This window comes from Callionymus lyra, chromosome 2 (assembly GCF_982586985.1).
Source record: "Callionymus lyra chromosome 2, fCalLyr1.hap1.1, whole genome shotgun sequence".
In the NCBI taxonomy this organism is placed as follows: Eukaryota; Metazoa; Chordata; class Actinopteri; order Syngnathiformes; family Callionymidae; genus Callionymus; species Callionymus lyra.
Window position 1 is genome coordinate 59,200 of NC_141819.1, and position 20,216 is coordinate 79,415.

At 40.1% G+C, this 20,216-nt stretch overlaps 1 protein-coding gene across 1 annotated transcript in view; it reads left to right on the plus strand.

Moving 5' to 3' along the window:
- LOC148085009 (choline transporter-like protein 5-A) overlaps nt 1-20,216 on the plus strand; it is an 86,580-nt gene that overhangs the window by 19,744 nt on the left and 46,620 nt on the right. Inside the window, exons 2-11 of the mRNA XM_087781921.1 lie at nt 1,974-2,022; nt 5,455-5,528; nt 8,256-8,340; nt 8,399-8,477; nt 8,620-8,733; nt 8,965-9,025; nt 9,085-9,208; nt 10,356-10,439; nt 15,458-15,570; nt 15,817-15,948. Coding sequence (XP_087638047.1) covers nt 1,974-2,022; nt 5,455-5,528; nt 8,256-8,340; nt 8,399-8,477; nt 8,620-8,733; nt 8,965-9,025; nt 9,085-9,208; nt 10,356-10,439; nt 15,458-15,570; nt 15,817-15,948 — 915 coding nt within the window. The remainder of the gene's footprint in view (nt 1-1,973; nt 2,023-5,454; nt 5,529-8,255; nt 8,341-8,398; nt 8,478-8,619; nt 8,734-8,964; nt 9,026-9,084; nt 9,209-10,355; nt 10,440-15,457; nt 15,571-15,816; nt 15,949-20,216) is intronic.

The window sequence follows — 20,216 nt, forward strand, 5'->3', positions numbered from 1 at the left end:
GCTGTCAATGATGGACATGAAACAAAGTGTTGATGAAAACAATGGTTGAGTCTCAGAGACATGAAGACGAGCAGTAGTTTCACACATGGTTTAGTTACACACACGGTTTAGTTTCACACATGGTTTAGTTACACACACGGTTTAGTTACACACATGGTTTAGTTACACACGCGGTTTAGTTACACACATGGTTTAGTTACACACGCGGTTTAGTTACAAACATGGTTTAGTTACACACACGGTTTAGTTACACACACGGTTTAGTTACACACATGGTTTAGTTACACACACGGTTTAGTTACACACATGGTTTAGTTACACACACGGTTTAGTTACAAACATGGTTTAGTTACACACACGGTTTAGTTACACACACGGTTTAGTTACACACACGGTTTAGTTACACACATGGTTTAGTTACATACATGGTTTAGTTACACACACGGTTTAGTTACACACATGGTTTAGTTACACACATGGTTTAGTTACACACACGGTTTAGTTACACACATGGTTTAGTTACACACATGGTTTAGTTACACACATGGTTTAGTTACACACACGGTTTAGTTACACACACGGTTTAGTTACACACACGGTTTAGTTACACACATGGTTTAGTTACACACATGGTTTAGTTACACACATGGTTTAGTTACACACATGGTTTAGTTACACACATGGTTTAGTTACACACACGGTTTAGTTACACACACGGTTTAGTTACACACACGGTTTAGTTACACACATGGTTTAGATACATACATGGCTGTAGCTTCGTCACAACGTGATGATCATGTTTAAAAGTCAACGTTGTCTGTAGATCCTTCTGTGGTTCCTCAGAGTCTCATCATGATCTTCTCTGTGTCTCATCATGATCTTCTCAGAGTCTCATCATGATCTTCTCTGTGTCTCATCATGATCTTCTCAGAGTCTCATCATGATCTTCTCTGTGTCTCATCATGATCTTCTCAGAGTCTCATCATGATCTTCTCTGTGTCTCATCATGATCTTCTCAGAGTCTCATCATGATCTTCTCTGTGTCTCATCATGATCTTCTCAGAGTCTCATCATGATCTTCTCTGTGTCTCATCATGATCTTCTCAGAGTCTCATCATGATCTTCTCTGTGTCTCATCATGATCTTCTCAGAGTCTCATCATGATCTTCTCTGTGTCTCATCATGATCTTCTCAGAGTCTCATCATGATCTTCTCTGTGTCTCATCATGATCTTCTCTGTGTCTCATCATGATCTTCTCTGTGTCTCATCATGATCTTCTCTGTGTCTCATCATGATCTTCTCTGTGTCTCATCATGATCTTCTCAGAGTCTCATCATGATCTTCTCTGTGTCTCATCATGATCTTCTCAGAGTCTCATCATGATCTTCTCAGAGTCTCATCGTGATCTTCTCTGTGTCTCATCATGATCTTCTCAGAGTCTCATCATGATCTTCTCTGTGTCTCATCATGATCTTCTCTGTGTCTCATCATGATCTTCTCAGAGTCTCATCATGATCTTCTCTGTGTCTCATCATGATCTTCTCTGTGTCTCATCATGATCTTCTCAGAGTCTCATCATGATCTTCTCAGAGTCTCATCGTGATCTTCTCTGTGTCTCATCATGATCTTCTCAGAGTCTCATCATGATCTTCTCTGTGTCTCATCATGATCTTCTCTGTGTCTCATCATGATCTTCTCTGTGTCTCATCATGATCTTCTCAGAGTCTCATCATGATCTTCTCAGAGTCTCATCGTGATCTTCTCTGTGTCTCATCATGATCTTCTCTGTGTCTCATCATGATCTTCTCAGAGTCTCATCGTGATCTTCTCTGTGTCTCATCATGATCTTCTCAGAGTCTCATCGTGATCTTCTCTGTGTCTCATCGTGATCTTCTCACAGTCTCATCATGATCTTCTCACAGTCTCATCATGATCTTCTCACAGTCTCATCATGATCTTCTCTGTGTCTCAGGTGAGCCACGGAAGTTTGACCCTGACTTCAGAGGTCCGGTCCACAACAGGTATGTGACCCAACGGTCTCTGATGGGATTTAACTTTGAATTATTGTCACAAGATAATATTTAAACTTCACTAATGAAAGAAAATGAGACGTAGACGTGCTTCACCTCCTTAGAAAATGTTTCACCTCAACACTGTGACACTTAAATGACATTATAGTCGTTGACATGATCTTCTTTGGTGACATGACAGTAGAACACTTTTACTAGAGAGAAATGTTTAAGTTCTAACACACACATGTACATTTTGACAAATTGCTAAACATTTTCTAACCTTAAAAACTTTTCTCTGGTTTCAATTCTGAGAATCACTTTCTGATGTTTCATGTAAAAAAGAATCAACAGAAACTTTTGTCACTTTGTTGTCGATGAAGTTGATGTTTCCATGAATACAAGTGTTTCTAGAGAAGATCTGGAAATATGGTCATGTTGTTACCTGTTGTTACCTGTTGTTACCTGTTGTTACCTGTTGTTACCTGTTGTTACCTGTTGTTACCTGTTGTTACCTGTTGTTACCTGTTGTTACCTGTTGTTACCTGTTGTTACCTGTTGTTACCTGTTATTACCTGTGTGGGGATGTTGTGTTCCGATGAACCTCCTCAGCCTCGTACGTGGAATGAAGAACAGACACATGGATGAGTTTAAGAAAAATGCTTGTTTAGTGAATTATGCAAAAGTCAGAGACAAACTAACGTGAACACGGCGCTAGCAACAGAGAGATCTATCAACAGAGATCTATCAACAGAGATCTATTAACAGAGAGATCTATCAGCAGAGAGATCTATCAACAGAGATCTATCAACAGAGAGATCTATAAACAGAGATCTATCAACAGAGAGATCTATCAGCAGAGAGATCTATCAACAGAGAGATCTATCAACAGAGATCTATCGACAGAGAGATCTATCGACAGAGAGATCTATCGACAGAGAGATCTATCGACAGAGAGATCTATCAACAGAGAGATCTATCAACAGAGAGATCTATCAACAGAGAGATCTATCGAGACATCTTCAAATGCCAGAACGCAAAGATCTCACAAAATGGTGGATCTTTATAGTAGAATATTCAGGTTAACGCCTCTAGTCAAATGTAAATGTAGGATTGGTCAGTAACTGTAAATACTTGATTCTAAGATGGCCGCCTCACGTGGTCGTCGTGGAAACTTACAGAAGGTTGTTGTCATGTAGTTACATGATAGTTGATGATTGTTGTTGTGTGTGTTGCTATAGTTACATGACAGTTGATGATTGTTGGTGGGTGTGTTGCTATAGTTACATGACAGTTGATGATTGTTATTGTGTGTGTTGCTATAGTTACATGACAGTTGATGATTGTTGGTGTGTGTCTTGCTATAGTTACATGACAGTTGATGATTGTTGGTGTGTGTGTTGCTATATTTACATGATAGTTGATGATTGTTGTTGTGTGTGTTGCTATAGTTACATGACAGTTGATGATTGTTGGTGGGTGTGTTGCTATAGTTACATGACAGTTGATGATTGTTGTTGTGTGTGTTGCTATAGTTACATGACAGTTGATGATTGTTGGTGTGTGTCTTGCTATAGTTACATGACAGTTGATGATTGTTGGTGTGTGTGTTGCTATAGTTACATGATAGTTGATGATTGTTGTTGTGTGTGTTGCTATAGTTACATGACAGTTGATGATTGTTGGTGGGTGTGTTGCTATAGTTACATGACAGTTGATGATTGTTGTTGTGTGTGTTGCTATAGTTACATGACAGTTGATGATTGTTGGTGTGTGTCTTGCTATAGTTACATGACAGTTGATGATTGTTGGTGTGTGTGTTGCTATAGTTACATGATAGTTGATGATTGTTGTTGTGTGTGTTGCTATAGTTACATGACAGTTGATGATTGTTGTTGTGTGTGTTGCTATAGTTACATGACAGTTGATGATTGTTGGTGTGTGTGTTGCTATAGTTACATGACAGTTGATGATTGTTGTTGTGTGTGTTGCTATAGTTACATGACAGTTGATGATTGTTGGTGTGTGTGTTGCTATAGTTACATGACAGTTGATGATTGTTGTTGTGTGTGTTGCTATAGTTACATGACAGTTGATGATTGTTGGTGTGTGTGTTGCTATAGTTACATGACAGTTGATGATTGTTGGTGTGTGTGTTGCTATAGTTACATGACAGTTGATGATTGTTGTTGGTGTGTGTGTTGCTATAGTTACATGACAGTTGATGATTGTTGGTGTGTGTGTTGCTATAGTTACATGACAGTTGATGATTGTTGGTGGGTGTGTTGCTATAGTTACATGACAGTTGATGATTGTTGGTGGGTGTGTTGCTATAGTTACATGACAGTTGATGATTGTTGTTGTGTGTGTTGCTATAGTTACATGACAGTTGATGATTGTTGGTGTGTATTGCTATAGTTACATGACAGTTGATGATTGTTGGTGTGTGTGTTGCTATAGTTACATGACAGTTGATGATTGTTGGTGTGTGTGTTGCTATAGTTACATGACAGTTGATGATTGTTGGTGTGTATTGCTATAGTTATATGACAGTTGATGATTGTTGGTATGTGTATTGCTATAGTTACATGACAGTTAATGATTGTTGGTGTGTGTGTTGCTATAGTTACATGACAGTTGATGATTGTTGTTGTGTGTGTTGCTTTAGTTACATGACAGTTGATGATTGTTGTTGTGTGTGTTGCTATAGTTACATGACAGTTGATGATTGTTGTTGTGTGTGTTGCTATAGTTACATGACAGTTGATGATTTTTGTTGTGTGTGTTGCTATAGTTACATGACAGTTGATGATTGTTGTTGGTGTGTGTGTTGCTATAGTTACATGACAGTTGATGATTGTTGGTGTGTGTGTTGCTATAGTTACATGACAGTTGATGATTGTTGGTGTGTGTGTTGCTATAGTTACATGACAGTTGATGATTGTTGTTGTCTGTGTGTTGCTATAGTTACATGACAGTTGATGATTGTTGTTGGTGTGTGTGTTGCTATAGTTACATGACAGTTGATGATTGTTTTTGGTGTGTGTGTTGCTATAGTTACATGACAGTTGATGATTGTTGTTGTGTGTGTTGCTATAGTTACATGACAGTTGATGATTGTTGTTGTGTGTGTGTTGCTATAGTTACATGACAGTTGATGATTGTTGTTGGTGTGTGTGTTGCTATAGTTACATGACAGTTGATGATTGTTGTTGGTGTGTGTGTTGCTATAGTTACATGACAGTTGATGATTGTTGTTGTGTGTGTTGCTATAGTTACATGACAGTTGATGATTGTTGTTGTGTGTGTGTTGCTATAGTTACATGACAGTTGATGATTGTTGTTGTGTGTGTGTTGCTATAGTTACATGACAGTTGATGATTGTTGGTGTGTGTGTTGCTATAGTTACATGACAGTTGATGATTGTTGTTGTGTATGTTGCAGAAGCTGCACTGATGTGGTTTGTTGCGTCTTCTTCATCATCGTCATCCTCGGATACGTCGCTCTGGGAACCATGGGTGAGACTCTATGACATCATGATCGTTGTGTGTGAAAACAAACAGACTGTCCTTTGAGACTTTTATTGTGAAAATCCTGTATGTAAGGGTTAGTGTGGTTAGATGATAGTTGTGATGATGTTCATGATGGATGGATGGATGAATAGATGGATGTATAGATGGATGTATAGATGGATGAATAGATGGATGAATAGATGGATGTATAGATGTATGTATGTATGGATGAATAGATGGATGTATAGATGGATGGATGGATGAATACATGAATAGATGGATGTATAGATGGATGGATGGATGAATAGATGGATGTATAGATGGATGAATAGATGGATGTATAGTTGGGTGAATAGATGGATGTATAGATGGATGTATAGATGGATGAATAGATGGATGAATAAATGGATGTTTAGATAGATGTATAGATGGATGTATAGATGGATGGATGTATAGATGGGATGTAAAGATGGATGTATAGATGGATGAATAGATGGATGTATAGATGTATGAATAGATGTATGTATAGATGGATGTATAGATGGATGAATAGATGGATGTATAGATGTATGAATAGATGGATGTATAGATGGATGGATGGATGAATAGATGGATGTATAGATGGATGTATAGATGGATGAATAGATGGATATATAGATGTATGAATAGATGTATGTATAGATGGATGTATAGATGGATGAATAGATGGATGTATAGATGTATGAATAGATGTATGTATAGATGGATGGATGGATGAATAGATGGATGTATAGATGGATGAATAGATGGATGTATAGATAGATGTATAGATGGATGTTTAGATGGATATATAGATGGATGTATAGATGGATGTATAGATGAATAGATGGATGGTTGGATGAATAGATGGATGTATAGACGGATGTATAGATGGATGTATAGATGGATGAATAGATGGATGAATAGATGGATGTATAGATGGATGTATAGATGGATGGATGGATGAATAGATGAATAGATGGATGGATGGATGTATAGATGGATGTATAGATGAATAGATGGATGGATGGATGAATAGATGGATGTATAGATGGATGTATAGATGGATGAATAGATGGATGTATAGATGGATGTATAGCTGAATGTATAGATGGATGTATAGATGGATGGATGAATAGATGATGTATAGATGGATGTATAGATGAATGTATAGATGAATAGATGGATGAATAGATGGATGTATAGATGGATGTATAGATGAATCTATAGATGGATGTATAGATGAATAGATGGATGTATAGATGGATGTATAGATGAATAGATGGATGGATGGATGAATAGATGGATGTATAGATGGATGTATAGATGGATGGATGGATGGATAGATGAATATATGGATGGATGGATGTATAGATGGATGTATAGATGAATAGATTGGTGGCTGGATGAATAGATGGATGTATAGATGGATGAATAGATGGATGTATAGATGGATGTATAGATGAATGTATAGATGGATGTATAGATGGATGGATGAATAGATGAATAGATGATGTATAGATGGATGTATAGATGGATGTATAGATGGATGGATGGATTAATAGATGGATGTATAGATGGATGTATAGATGGATGAATAGATGAATAGATGGATGTATAGATGGATGGATGGATGGATGAATAGATGTATAGATGGATGTATAGATGGATGAATAGATGAATAGATGTATAGATGGATGGATGGATGAATAGATGTATAGATGGATGAATAGATGGATGGATGGATGGATGAATAGATGTATAGATGGATGAATAGATGGATGGATGGATGAATAGATGTATAGATGGATGAATAGATGAATAGATGTATAGATGGATGTATAGATGGATGAATAGATGAATAGATGGATGAATAGATGAATAGATGGATGGATGGATGAATAGATGAATATATGGATGGATGGATGTATAGATGAATAGATTGGTGGCTGGATGAATAGATGGATGTATAGATGGATGTATAGATGGATAAATAGATGGATGTATAGATGGATGTATAGATGAATGTATAGATGGATGTATAGATGGATGAATAGATGATGTATAGATGGATGGATGGATTAATAGATGGATGTATAGATGGATGTATAGATGGATGTATAGATGGATGTATAGATGGATGAATAGATGGATGTATAGATGGATGGATGGATGGATGGATGGATGGATGGATGGATGGATGGATGGATGGATGAATAGATGTATAGATGGATGTATAGATGGATGTATAGATGGATGAATAGATGGATGGATGAATAGATGGATGGATGGATGGATGAATAGATGTATAGATGGATGTATAGATGGATGGATGGATGAATAGATGTATAGATGGCTGTATAGATGGATGTATAGATGGATGAATAGATGTATAGATGGATGTATAGATTGATGTATAGATGGATGTATAGATGGATGAATAGATGAATAGATGAATAGATGGATGGATGGATGAATAGATGAATAGATGTATAGATGGATGAATAGATGGATGGATGGATGAATAGATGAATAGATGGATGTATAGATGGATGTATAGATGAATGAATAGATGGATGTATAGATGGATGAATAGATGAATAGATGGATGAATAGATGGATGGATGGATGTATAGATGGATGAATAGATGGATAAATAGATGAATAGATGGATGGATGAATACATGTATATTTTGACACCTTGATATTTTCTAGCCTGGATCCACGGAGATCCGAGGAAAGTCTCTCATCCGACCGACAGTCGTGGTCACGTGTGCGGTCAGACAGAGTCTCATGACGCGTGAGCCACGAACACGTCAAGATCATGTGATGCATTTGTAACATGTGTGTTTCCATAGCAACATCCTCTTCTACTTCAACATGCTCAAGTGCGCCAACCCTGCCGTTCTCATGACCCTGCAGTGCCCGACCACGCAGGTGAGTCGTGACCTTTGCTCGTGACCTTTGCTCGTGACCTTTGCTCGTGACCTTTGCTCGTGACCTTTGCTCGTGACCTTCGCTCGTGACCTTCGCTTGTGACCTTCGCTCGTGACCTTCTGCTCACCCCATGTGTCTCCAGCTGTGCGTGTCCAGGTGTCCTGACAGGTTCTCCACGCTCCTGGACGTGTGGAAGACCAACACCTGGGACTATTACAGGCAGTTCTGCAGACCAGGCTTCGAGCCGGGCAGGAAGGTGAGGAGGACCTTGACCTGACGTCTCTTGACCTTCATGACAACATGTTGCTGCTGCAGAAGCGTTTCTGTCTCGACCTGAACAAACACCACTGAAATTCTCTTCACGTTTAGATCCTCAACAGAGAAGTTCTTCACTCGAGTGTTAACGTCACACTCTTGAACTTCAACATGTTGATGTGTTTGTTTCTGAAGGTCAGTCTTCATAGACTGTCCTTGTGTTTGTCCTCAGTCAGTGTCTCAAGTGCTGCGAGACGAAGACTGTCCCTCCATGATCGTTCCCAGCAGACCATGTAAGTCCTTCAAAGAGATCTTGGATCAGCACCACAATAATTCCATGGACCTCCTGCAGTCCTTCAGCGCTGCTTCCCAGACTTCATCACCACCAATGGAAACCTGACGGTGGCCAATCAGACGGTCTTCAAGGACGGCGCCAACAAGAGGAGGAGCGTGGAGGACCTGAAGGAAGCAGCCAAGTAGGTCTTGAGGAGCCTCTGGTCCTGCTGGTCCACGGCTCTCAATGACTTTGATGATACTTTTATAAAAAACACGTTTATCTTCACAAACATTAACATCTAGAATATGTTGTTTATGTTCAAACTGAGGTCAGCTTTCCAGGGTGTCCCCTCTCAGCACATGGACTTGTATTCATGTCCAGAACTTTAGTGAAATTAAAGCAATACGTAAGATTGAAAACTCCCCCGGTGTCCAAACAGTGTCACTACAAACCTCGACATTATTTTATAAAAGAAGAGAATGTTTAATATCTTATCTTATCTTATCTCGTCTTATCTCATCTTATCTTATCTCTACTTATCTTGTCTTATCTTATCTTATCTCGTCTTATCTTATCTCGTCTTATCTTGTCTTTACTTATGTTATCTCGTCTTGTAGGTTTTTCTTATTATTATTGAGTTTTTAATGGATTATTATTGAGTTATTAGTGGATTATTATTGAGTTATTAGTGGATTATTATTGAGTTATTAATGGATTATTATTGAGTTATTAGTGGATTATTATTTAATAACTAATGGATTATTATTGAGTTATTAGTGGATTATTATTGAGTTATTAATGGATTATTATTGAGTTATTAGTGGATTATTATTGAGTTATTAGTGGATTATTATTGAGTTATTAATGGATTATTATTGAGTTATTAGTGGATTATTATTGAGTTATTAGTGGATTATTATTGAGTTATTAATGGATTATTATTGAGTTATTAATGGATTATTATTGAGTTATTAGTGGATTATTATTGAGTTATTAGTGGATTATTATTGAGTTATTAATGGATTATTATTGAGTTATTAGTGTATTATTATTTAATAACTAATGGATTATTATTGAGTTATTAGTGGATTATTATTGAGTTATTAATGGATTATTATTGAGTTATTAGTGGATTATTATTGAGTTATTAATGGATTATTATTGAGTTATTAGTGGATTATTATTGAGTTATTAATGGATTATTATTGAGTTATAAGTGGATTATTATTGAGTTATTAATGGATTAGTATTGAGTTATTAGTGGATTATTATTGAATAATTAATGGATTATTATTGAGTTATTAGTGGATTATTATTAATACACTCTTTCTTCCGTGTGTCCACAGAGGGATCGCGGGCCTGCTGAAGGCCAAGGAAGTCGGAATCAGGATCTTTGAGGATTATGCAAATACCTGGGTCTGGATCGTGGTGTAAGATCTGCTGATGTTGTCGTGAAATATTGGTTCATCTGAAGTAACGAAAACATGTCATGAGTGTGTAGTAATGTTTGTGTGTAATAATGTTTGTGTGTTTGAATTCTAGATGATCTTTTAAAAAAAAAAAAAAGTTTCATTTTTGTCCAACAACACTTGAACTTTAACATGAGAAACGATCAGAATTCAAATCGAGATGGAAGATTAACCTGAGCAGGTGATGTGTCCTCGACCTTCACCAGGTGATGTGTTCACGACCTTCACCAGGTGATCTGTCCTCGACCTTCACCAGGTGATGTGTTCACGACCTTCACCAGGTGATCTGTCCTCGACCTTCACCAGGTGATGTGTCCTCGACCTTCGCCAGGTGATGTGTCCTCGACCTTCGCCAGGTGATGTGTCCTCGACCTTCGCCAGGTGACGTGTCCTCGACCTTCGCCAGGTGATGTGTCCTCGACCTTCACCAGGTGATCTGTCCTCGACCTTCGCCAGGTGATGTGTCCTCGACCTTCGCCAAGTGATGTGTCCTCGACCTTCGCCAGGTGATGTGTCCTCGACCTTCACCAGGTGATCTGTCCTCGACCTTCACCAGGTGATCTGTCCTCTACCTTCACCAGGTGATGTGTCCACGACCTTCACCAGGTGATGTGTCCATGACCTTCACCAGGTGATGTGTCCTTGACCTTCACCAGGTGATGTGTCCTCGACCTTCACCAGGGGATCTGTCCTTGACCTTCACCAGGTGATGTGTCCTCGACCTTCACCAGGTGATCTGTCCTCGACCTTCACCAGGTGATGTGTCCTCGACCTTCACCAGGTGATGTGTCCACGACCTTCACCAGGTGATCTGTCCTCGACCTTCACCAGGTGATCTGTCCTCGACCTTCACCAGGTAACGTGTCGACGACCTTCACCAGGTGATGTGTCGACGACCTTCACCAGGTGATCTGTCCTCGACCTTCACCAGGTGATGTGTCCTCGACCTTCACCAGGTGATGTGTCCACGACCTTCACCAGGTGATGTGTCCTCGACCTTCACCAGGGGATCTGTCCTTGACCTTCACCAGGTGATGTGTCCTCGACCTTTACCAGGTGATGTGTCCTCGACCTTCACCAGGGGATCTGTCCTCGACCTTCACTAGGTGATGTGTCCTCGACCTTCACCAGGTGATTTGTCCACGACCTTCACCGGGTGATGTGTCCTCGACGTTCACCGGGTGATGTGTCCTCGACGTTCACCAGGTGATGTGTCCTCAACGTTTGCCAGGTGATGTGTCCTCAACGTTCGCCAGGTGATGTGTCGACGACCTTCACTAGGTGATGTGTCCACGACCTTCACAAGGTGATGTGTCCACGACCTTCACCAGGTGATGTGTCCACGACCTTCACCAGGTGATGTGTCCTTGACCTTCACCAGGTGATGTGTCCTTGACCTTCACCAGGTGATCTGTCCTCGACCTTCACCAGGTGATGTGTCCTCGACCTTCACCAGGTGATGTGTCCACGACCTTCACCAGGTGATCTGTCCTCGACCTTCACCAGGTGATCTGTCCTCGACCTTCACCAGGTTATGTGTCGACGACCTTCACCAGGTGATGTGTCGACGACCTTCACCAGGTGATGTGTCGACGACCTTCACCAGGTGATCTGTCCTCGACCTTCACCAGGTGATGTGTCCACGACCTTCACCAGGTGATGTGTCCACGACCTTCACCAGGTGATGTGTCCTCGACCTTCACCAGGGGATCTGTCCTTGACCTTCACCAGGTGATGTGTCCTCGACCTTTACCAGGTGATGTGTCCTCGACCTTCACCAGGGGATCTGTCCTCGACCTTCACTAGGTGATGTGTCCTCGACCTTCACCAGGTGATTTGTCCACGACCTTCACCGGGTGATGTGTCCTCGACGTTCACCAGGTGATGTGTCCTCAACGTTTGCCAGGTGATGTGTCCTCAACGTTCGCCAGGTGATGTGTCCACGACCTTCACTAGGTGATGTGTCCACGACCTTCACAAGGTGATGTGTCCACGACCTTCACAAGGTGATGTGTCCTCGACCTTCACCAGGTGATGTGTCCTCGACCTTCACCAGGTGATGTGTCCACGACCTTCACCGGGTGATGTGTCCTCGACGTTCACCAGGTGATGTGTCCTCGACCTTCACCAGGTCTTCGTTGTAATCGTGATTTAGAAAAAGTTTTTACCTTTTTTAAGTCATTTCTTTTTGTAGATGATTTAGATATTTTTCGGTCGGTTACACATACTGACAATCACGCACACAAACTTGTTTTACACAATTTTTTTAAAAGTACCTTCACCTCATAAACATTTAAACGTCTTTCAATTGCAATTTAATCGAGATATTCAGAATTTAAATGTTTTTATAGACACAGTTATTTTAGTTTGTTCACTTTTAAGATCAAACTTGAAGGTTTTCTGCAAAAGCTTTCTCTTTTTTTGTCAGTTGTTAAAGGTTTGTTTTGTTGTTGCAGTGGTCAGTTGTTAAAGGTTTGTTTTGTTGTTGCAGTGGTCAGTTGTTAAAGGTGTGTGTTGTTGTTGCAGTGGTCAGTTGTTAAAGGTGTGTGTTATTGTTGCAGTGGTCAGTTGTTAAAGGTGTGTGTTGTTGTTGCAGTGGTAGGTTGTTAAAGGTGTGTGTTGTTGTTGCAGTGGTCAGTTGTTAAAGGTTTGTTTTGTTGTTGCAGTGGTCAGTTGTTAAAGGTTTGTTTTGTTGTTGCAGTGGTCAGTTGTTAAAGGTGTGTGTTGTTGTTGCAGTGGTCAGTTGTTAAAGGTGTGTGTTATTGTTGCAGTGGTCAGTTGTTAAAGGTGTGTGTTGTTGTTGCAGTGGTAGGTTGTTAAAGGTGTGTGTTGTTGTTGCAGTGGTCAGTTGTTAAAGGTGTGTTTTGTTGTTGCAGTGGTCAGTTGTTAAAGGTGTGTGTTGTTGTTGCAGTGGTCAGTTGTTAAAGGTGTGTGTTGTTGTTGCAGTGGTCAGTTGTTAAAGGTGTGTGTTATTGTTGCAGTGGTCAGTTGTTAAAGGTGTGTGTTGTTGTTGCAGTGGTAGGTTGTTAAAGGTCTGTGTTGTTGTTGCAGTGGTCAGTTGTTAAAGGTGTGTGTTCTTGTTGCAGTGGTCAGTTGTTAAAGGTGTGTGTTGTTGTTGCAGTGGTCAGTTGTTAAAGGTGTGTGTTGTTGTTGCAGTGGTCAGTTGTTAAAGGTGTGTGTTATTGTTGCAGTAGTCAGTTGTTAAAGGTGTGTGTTGTTGTTGCAGTGGTAGGTTGTTAAAGGTGTGTGTTGTTGTTGCAGTGGTCAGTTGTTAAAGGTGTGTGTTGTTGTTGCAGTGGTAAGTTGTTAAAGGTGTGTTTTGTTGTTGCAGTGGTCAGTTGTTAAACGTGTGTGTTGTTGTTGCAGTGGTCAGTTGTTAAAGGTGTGTGTTGTTGTTGCAGTAGTCAGTTGTTAAAGGTGTGTGTTGTTGTTGCAGTGGTCAGCTGTTAAAGGTGTGTGTTCTTGTTGCAGTGGTCAGTTGTTAAAGGTGTGTCTTGTTGTTGCAGTGGTCAGTTGTTAAAGGTGTGTGTTGTTGTTGCAGTGGTCAGTTGTTAAAGGTGTGTGTTGTTGTTGCAGTGGTCAGTTGTTAAAGGTGTGTGTTCTTGTTGCAGTGGTCAGTTGTTAAAGGTGTGTCTTGTTGTTGCAGTGGTCAGTTGTTAAAGGTGTGTGTTGTTGTTGCAGTGGTCAGTTGTTAAAGGTGTGTGTTGTTGTTGCAGTGGTCAGTTGTTAAAGGTGTGTGTTGTTGTTGCAGTGGTCAGCTGTTAAAGGTGTGTGTTCTTGTTGCAGTGGTCAGTTGTTAAAGGTGTGTCTTGTTGTTGCAGTGGTCAGTTGTTAAAGGTGTGTGTTGTTGTTGCAGTGGTCAGTTGTTAAAGGTGTGTGTTGTTGTTGCAGTGGTCAGTTGTTAAAGGTGTGTGTTCTTGTTGCAGTGGTCAGTTGTTAAAGGTGTGTCTTGTTGTTGCAGTGGTCAGTTGTTAAAGGTGTGTGTTGTTGTTGCAGTGGTCAGTTGTTAAAGGTGTGTGTTTTTGTTGCAGTGGTCAGTTGGTAAAGGTGTGTGTTGTTGTTGCAGTGGTCAGTTGTTAAAGTTGTGTGTTCTTGTTGCAGTGGTCAGTTGTTAAAGGTGTGTCTTGTTGTTGCAGTGGTCAGTTGTTAAAGGTGTGTGTTGTTGTTGCAGTGGTCAGTTGTTAAAGGTGTGTGTTGTTATTGCAGTGGTCAGTTGTTAAAGGTGTGTGTTGTTGTTGCAGTGGTCAGTTGTTAAAGGTGTGTGTTGTTGTTGTTGCAGTGGTCAGTTGTTAAAGGTGTGTGTTGTTGTTGCAGTGGTCAGTTGTTAAAGGTGTGTGTTGTTGTTGCAGTGGTCAGTTGTTAAAGGTGTGTGTTGTTGTTGCAGTGGTCAGTTGTTAAAGGTGTGTGTTGTTGTTGCAGTGGTCAGTTGTTAAAGGTGTGTCTTGTTGTTGCAGTGGTCAGTTGTTAAAGGTGTGTCTTGTTGTTGCAGTGGTCAGTTGTTAAAGGTGTGTGTTGTTGTTGCAGTGGTCAGTTGTTAAAGGTGTGTCTTGTTGTTGCAGTGGTCAGTTGTTAAAGGTGTGTGTTGTTGTTGCAGTGGTCAGTTGTTAAAGGTGTGTGTTGTTGTTGCAGTGGTCAGTTGTTAAAGGTGTGTGTTGTTGTTGCAGTGGTCAGTTGTTAAAGGTGTGTGTTGTTGTTGCAGTGGTCAGTTGTTAAAGGTGTGTGTTGTTGTTGCAGTGGTCAGTTGTTAAAGGTGTGTGTTGTTGTTGCAGTGGTCAGTTGTTAAAGGTGTGTGTTGTTGTTGCAGTGGTCAGTTGTTAAAGGTGTGTGTTGTTGTTGCAGTGGTCAGTTGTTAAAGGTGTGTGTTGTTGTTGCAGTGGTCAGTTGTTAAAGGTGTGTGTTGTTGTTGCAGTGGTCAGTTGTTAAAGGTGTGTGTTGTTGTTGCAGTGGTCAGTTGTTAAAGGTGTGTGTTGTTGTTGCAGTGGTCTGCTGATAACCATGGTGGTCAGTCTGCTCTTTATTCTGCTGCTGCGCTTCACTGCTGATGTTCTTCTGTGGCTCGTTATCTTTGGTGTCATCACTGCGGTCGGCTTTGGTGAGAATTACACACTTAATACACACTCTCTACACACTTTCTACACACTGTCAATTCTCTCTACACACTCTTTACACTGTGTTGATTCTATATGTATGTCTTCGTATGTATGTATGTTTGTGTTTGTATATGTGTGTGTATGTGTGTGTATATGTGTGTGTGTATACATGTGTGTATACGTGTGTGTGTTTATACATTTATATATGTGTGTGTTGGTGTATACGTGTGTGTGTGTGTGTGTCTCAGGTATCTGGCACTGCTTCTGGGAGTTCAACGCTCTAAGGAACCAACCAGGCTCCAGTGTGACCATCAGTGACCTCGGCTTCCAGACGGACTTCAGTGTTTATCTGAGCCTCAGCCAGACGTGGCTCATCTTCAGTATGTTACACACAGTTGTAGATCATCGTCAGTATGTTACACACACTTGTAGCTCATCTTCAGTATGTTACACACAGTTGTAGATCATCGTCAGTATGTTACACACACTTGTAGATCATCGTCAGTATGTTACACACACTTGTATATCATCGTCAGTATGTTACACACACTTGTGTCTCATCTTCAGTATGTTACACACACTTGTAGCTCATCTTCAGTATGTTACACACAGTTGTAGATCATCTTCAGTATGTTACACACACTTGTAGCTCATCTTCAGTATGTTAAACACAGTTGTAGATCATCGTCAGTATGTTACACACACTTGTAGATCATCGTCAGTATGTTACACACACTTGTAGATCATCGTCAGTATGTTACACACACTTGTGTCTCATCTTCAGTATGTTACACACACGTAGATCATCGTCAGTATGTTACACACACTTGTAGATCATCGTCAGTATGTTACACACACTTGTAGATCATCGTCAGTATGTTACACACACTTGTGTCTCATCTTCAGTATGTTACACACACTTGTAGATCATCGTCAGTATGTTACACACACTTGTAGATCATCGTCAGTATGTTACACACACTTGTGTCTCATCTTCAGTATGTTACACACAGTTGTAGATCATCGTCAGTATGTTACACACACTTGTAGATCATCTTCAGTATGTTACACACAGTTGTGTCTCATCTTCATTATGTTACACACAGTTGTGGCTCATCTTCAGTATGTTACACACACTTGTGGCTCATCTTCAGTATGTTACACACAGTTGTGTCTCATCTTCAGTATGTTACACACAGTTGTGTCTCATCTTCAGTATGTTACACACACTTGTAGCTCATCTTCAGTATGTTACACACACTTGTAGCTCATCTTCAGTATGTTACACACACTTGTAGCTCATCTTCAGTATGTAACACACTTGTAGCTCATCTTCAGTATGTTACACACACTTGTAGCTCATCTTCAGTATGTTACACACACTTGTAGCTCATCTTCAGTATGTTACACACACTTGTGGCTCATCTTCAGTATGTTACACACACTTGTAGCTCATCTTCAGTATGTTACACACACTTGTGGCTCATCTTCAGTATGTTACACACACTTGTGTCTCATCTTCAGTATGTTACACACACTTGTGGCTCATCTTCAGTATGTTACACACACTTGTGGCTCATCTTCAGTATGTTACACACACTTGTAGCTCATCTTCAGTATGTTACACACACTTGTAGCTCATCTTCAGTATGTTACACACACTTGTAGCTCATCTTCAGTATGTTACACACACTTGTGGCTCATCTTCAGTATGTTACACACACTTGTAGCTCATCTTCAGTATGTTACACACAGTTGTGTCTCATCTTCAGTATGTTACACACACTTGTAGCTCATCTTCAGTATGTTACACACAGTTGTGTCTCATCTTCAGTATGTTACACACAGTTGTGTCTCATCTTCAGTATGTTACACACACTTGTAGCTCATCTTCAGTATGTTACACACACTTGTAGCTCATCTTCAGTATGTAACACACTTGTAGCTCATCTTCAGTATGTTACACACACTTGTAGCTCATCTTCAGTATGTTACACACAGTTGTGTCTCATCTTCAGTATGTTACACACACTTGTAGCTCATCTTCAGTATGTTACACACACTTGTGTTTCATCTTCAGTATGTTACACACACTTGTGTCTCATCTTCAGTATGTTACACACACTTGTGGCTCATCTTCAGTATGTTACACACACTTGTAGCTCATCTTCAGTATGTTACACACACTTGTGGCTCATCTTCAGTATGTTACACACAGTTGTGTCTCATCTTCAGTATGTTACACACAGTTGTGTCTCATCTTCAGTATGTTACACACACTTGTGGCTCATCTTCAGTATGTTACACACACTTGTGGCTCATCTTCAGTATGTTACACACACTTGTGTCTCATCTGCAGTATGTTACACACACTTGTGTCTCATCTTCAGTATGTTACACACACTTGTAGCTCATCTTCAGTATGTAACACACACTTGTGGCTCATCTTCAGTATGTTACACACACTTGTAGCTCATCTTCAGTATGTTACACACAGTTGTGGCTCATCTTCAGTATGTTACACACACTTGTGGCTCATCTTCAGTATGTTACACACAGTTGTGTCTCATCTTCAGTATGTTACACACAGTTGTGTCTCATCTTCAGTATGTTACACACACTTGTAGCTCATCTTCAGTATGTTACACACACTTGTAGCTCATCTTCAGTATGTTACACACACTTGTAGCTCATCTTCAGTATGTTACACACACTTGTAGCTCATCTTCAGTATGTAACACACTTGTAGCTCATCTTCAGTATGTTACACACACTTGTAGCTCATCTTCAGTATGTTACACACACTTGTAGCTCATCTTCAGTATGTTACACACACTTGTAGCTCATCTTCAGTATGTTACACACAGTTGTGTCTCATCTTCAGTATGTTACACACACTTGTAGCTCATCTTCAGTATGTTACACACACTTGTAGCTCATCTTCAGTATGTTACACACACTTGTGGCTCATCTTCAGTATGTTACACACACTTGTAGCTCATCTTCAGTATGTTACACACAGTTGTGTCTCATCTTCAGTATGTTACACACACTTGTAGCTCATCTTCAGTATGTTACACACAGTTGTGTCTCATCTTCAGTATGTTACACACAGTTGTGTCTCATCTTCAGTATGTTACACACACTTGTAGCTCATCTTCAGTATGTTACACACACTTGTAGCTCATCTTCAGTATGTAACACACTTGTAGCTCATCTTCAGTATGTTAAACACACTTGTAGCTCATCTTCAGTATGTTACACACAGTTGTGTCTCATCTTCAGTATGTTACACACACTTGTAGCTCATCTTCAGTATGTTACACACACTTGTGGCTCATCTTCAGTATGTTACACACACTTGTGTCTCATCTTCAGTATGTTACACACACTTGTGGCTCATCTTCAGTATGTTACACACACTTGTAGCTCATCTTCAGTATGTTACACACACTTGTGGCTCATCTTCAGTATGTTACACACAGTTGTGTCTCATCTTCAGTATGTTACACACAGTTGTGTCTCATCTTCAGTATGTTACACACACTTGTAGCTCATCTTCAGTATGTTACACACACTTGTAGCTCATCTTCAGTATGTTACACACACTTGTAGATCATCTTCAGTATGTTACACACACTTGTGGCTCATCTTCAGTATGTTACACACACTTGTAGCTCATCTTCAGTATGTTACACACACTTGTAGCTCATCTTCAGTATGTTACACACACTTGTAGATCATCTTCAGTATGTTACACACACTTGTAGATCATCTTCAGTATGTTACACACACTTGTGGCTCATCTTCAGTATGTTACACACACTTGTAGCTCATCTTCAGTATGTTACACACACTTGTAGCTCATCTTCAGTATGTTACACACACTTGTAGCTCATCTTCAGTATGTTACACACACTTGTGGCTCATCTTCAGTATGTTACACACACTTGTAGCTCATCTTCAGTATGTTACACACACTTGTAGCTCATCTTCAGTATGTTACACACACTTGTGGCTCATCTTCAGTATGTTACACACACTTGTGGCTCATCTTCAGTATGTTACACACACTTGTGTCTCATCTGCAGTATGTTACACACACTTGTGTCTCATCTTCAGTATGTTACACACACTTGTAGCTCATCTTCAGTATGTTACACACACTTGTAGCTCATCTTCAGTATGTTACACACACTTGTAGCTCATCTTCAGTATGTTACACACACTTGTAGCTCATCTTCAGTATGTTACACACAGTTGTGTCTCATCTTCAGTATGTTACACACACTTGTGTCTCATCTGCAGTATGTTACACACACTTGTGTCTCATCTTCTGTATGTTACACACACTTGTAGCTCATCTTCAGTATGTTACACACACTTGTAGCTCATCTTCAGTATGTTACACACACTTGTAGCTCATCTTCAGTATGTTACACACAGTTGTGTCTCATCTTCAGTATGTTACACACAGTTGTGTCTCATCTTCAGTATGTTACACACACTTGTAGCTCATCTTCAGTATGTTACACACAGTTGTGTCTCATCTTCAGTATGTTACACACACTTGTAGCTCATCTTCAGTATGTTACACACACTTGTAGCTCATCTTCAGTATGTTACACACAGTTGTAGCTCATCTTCA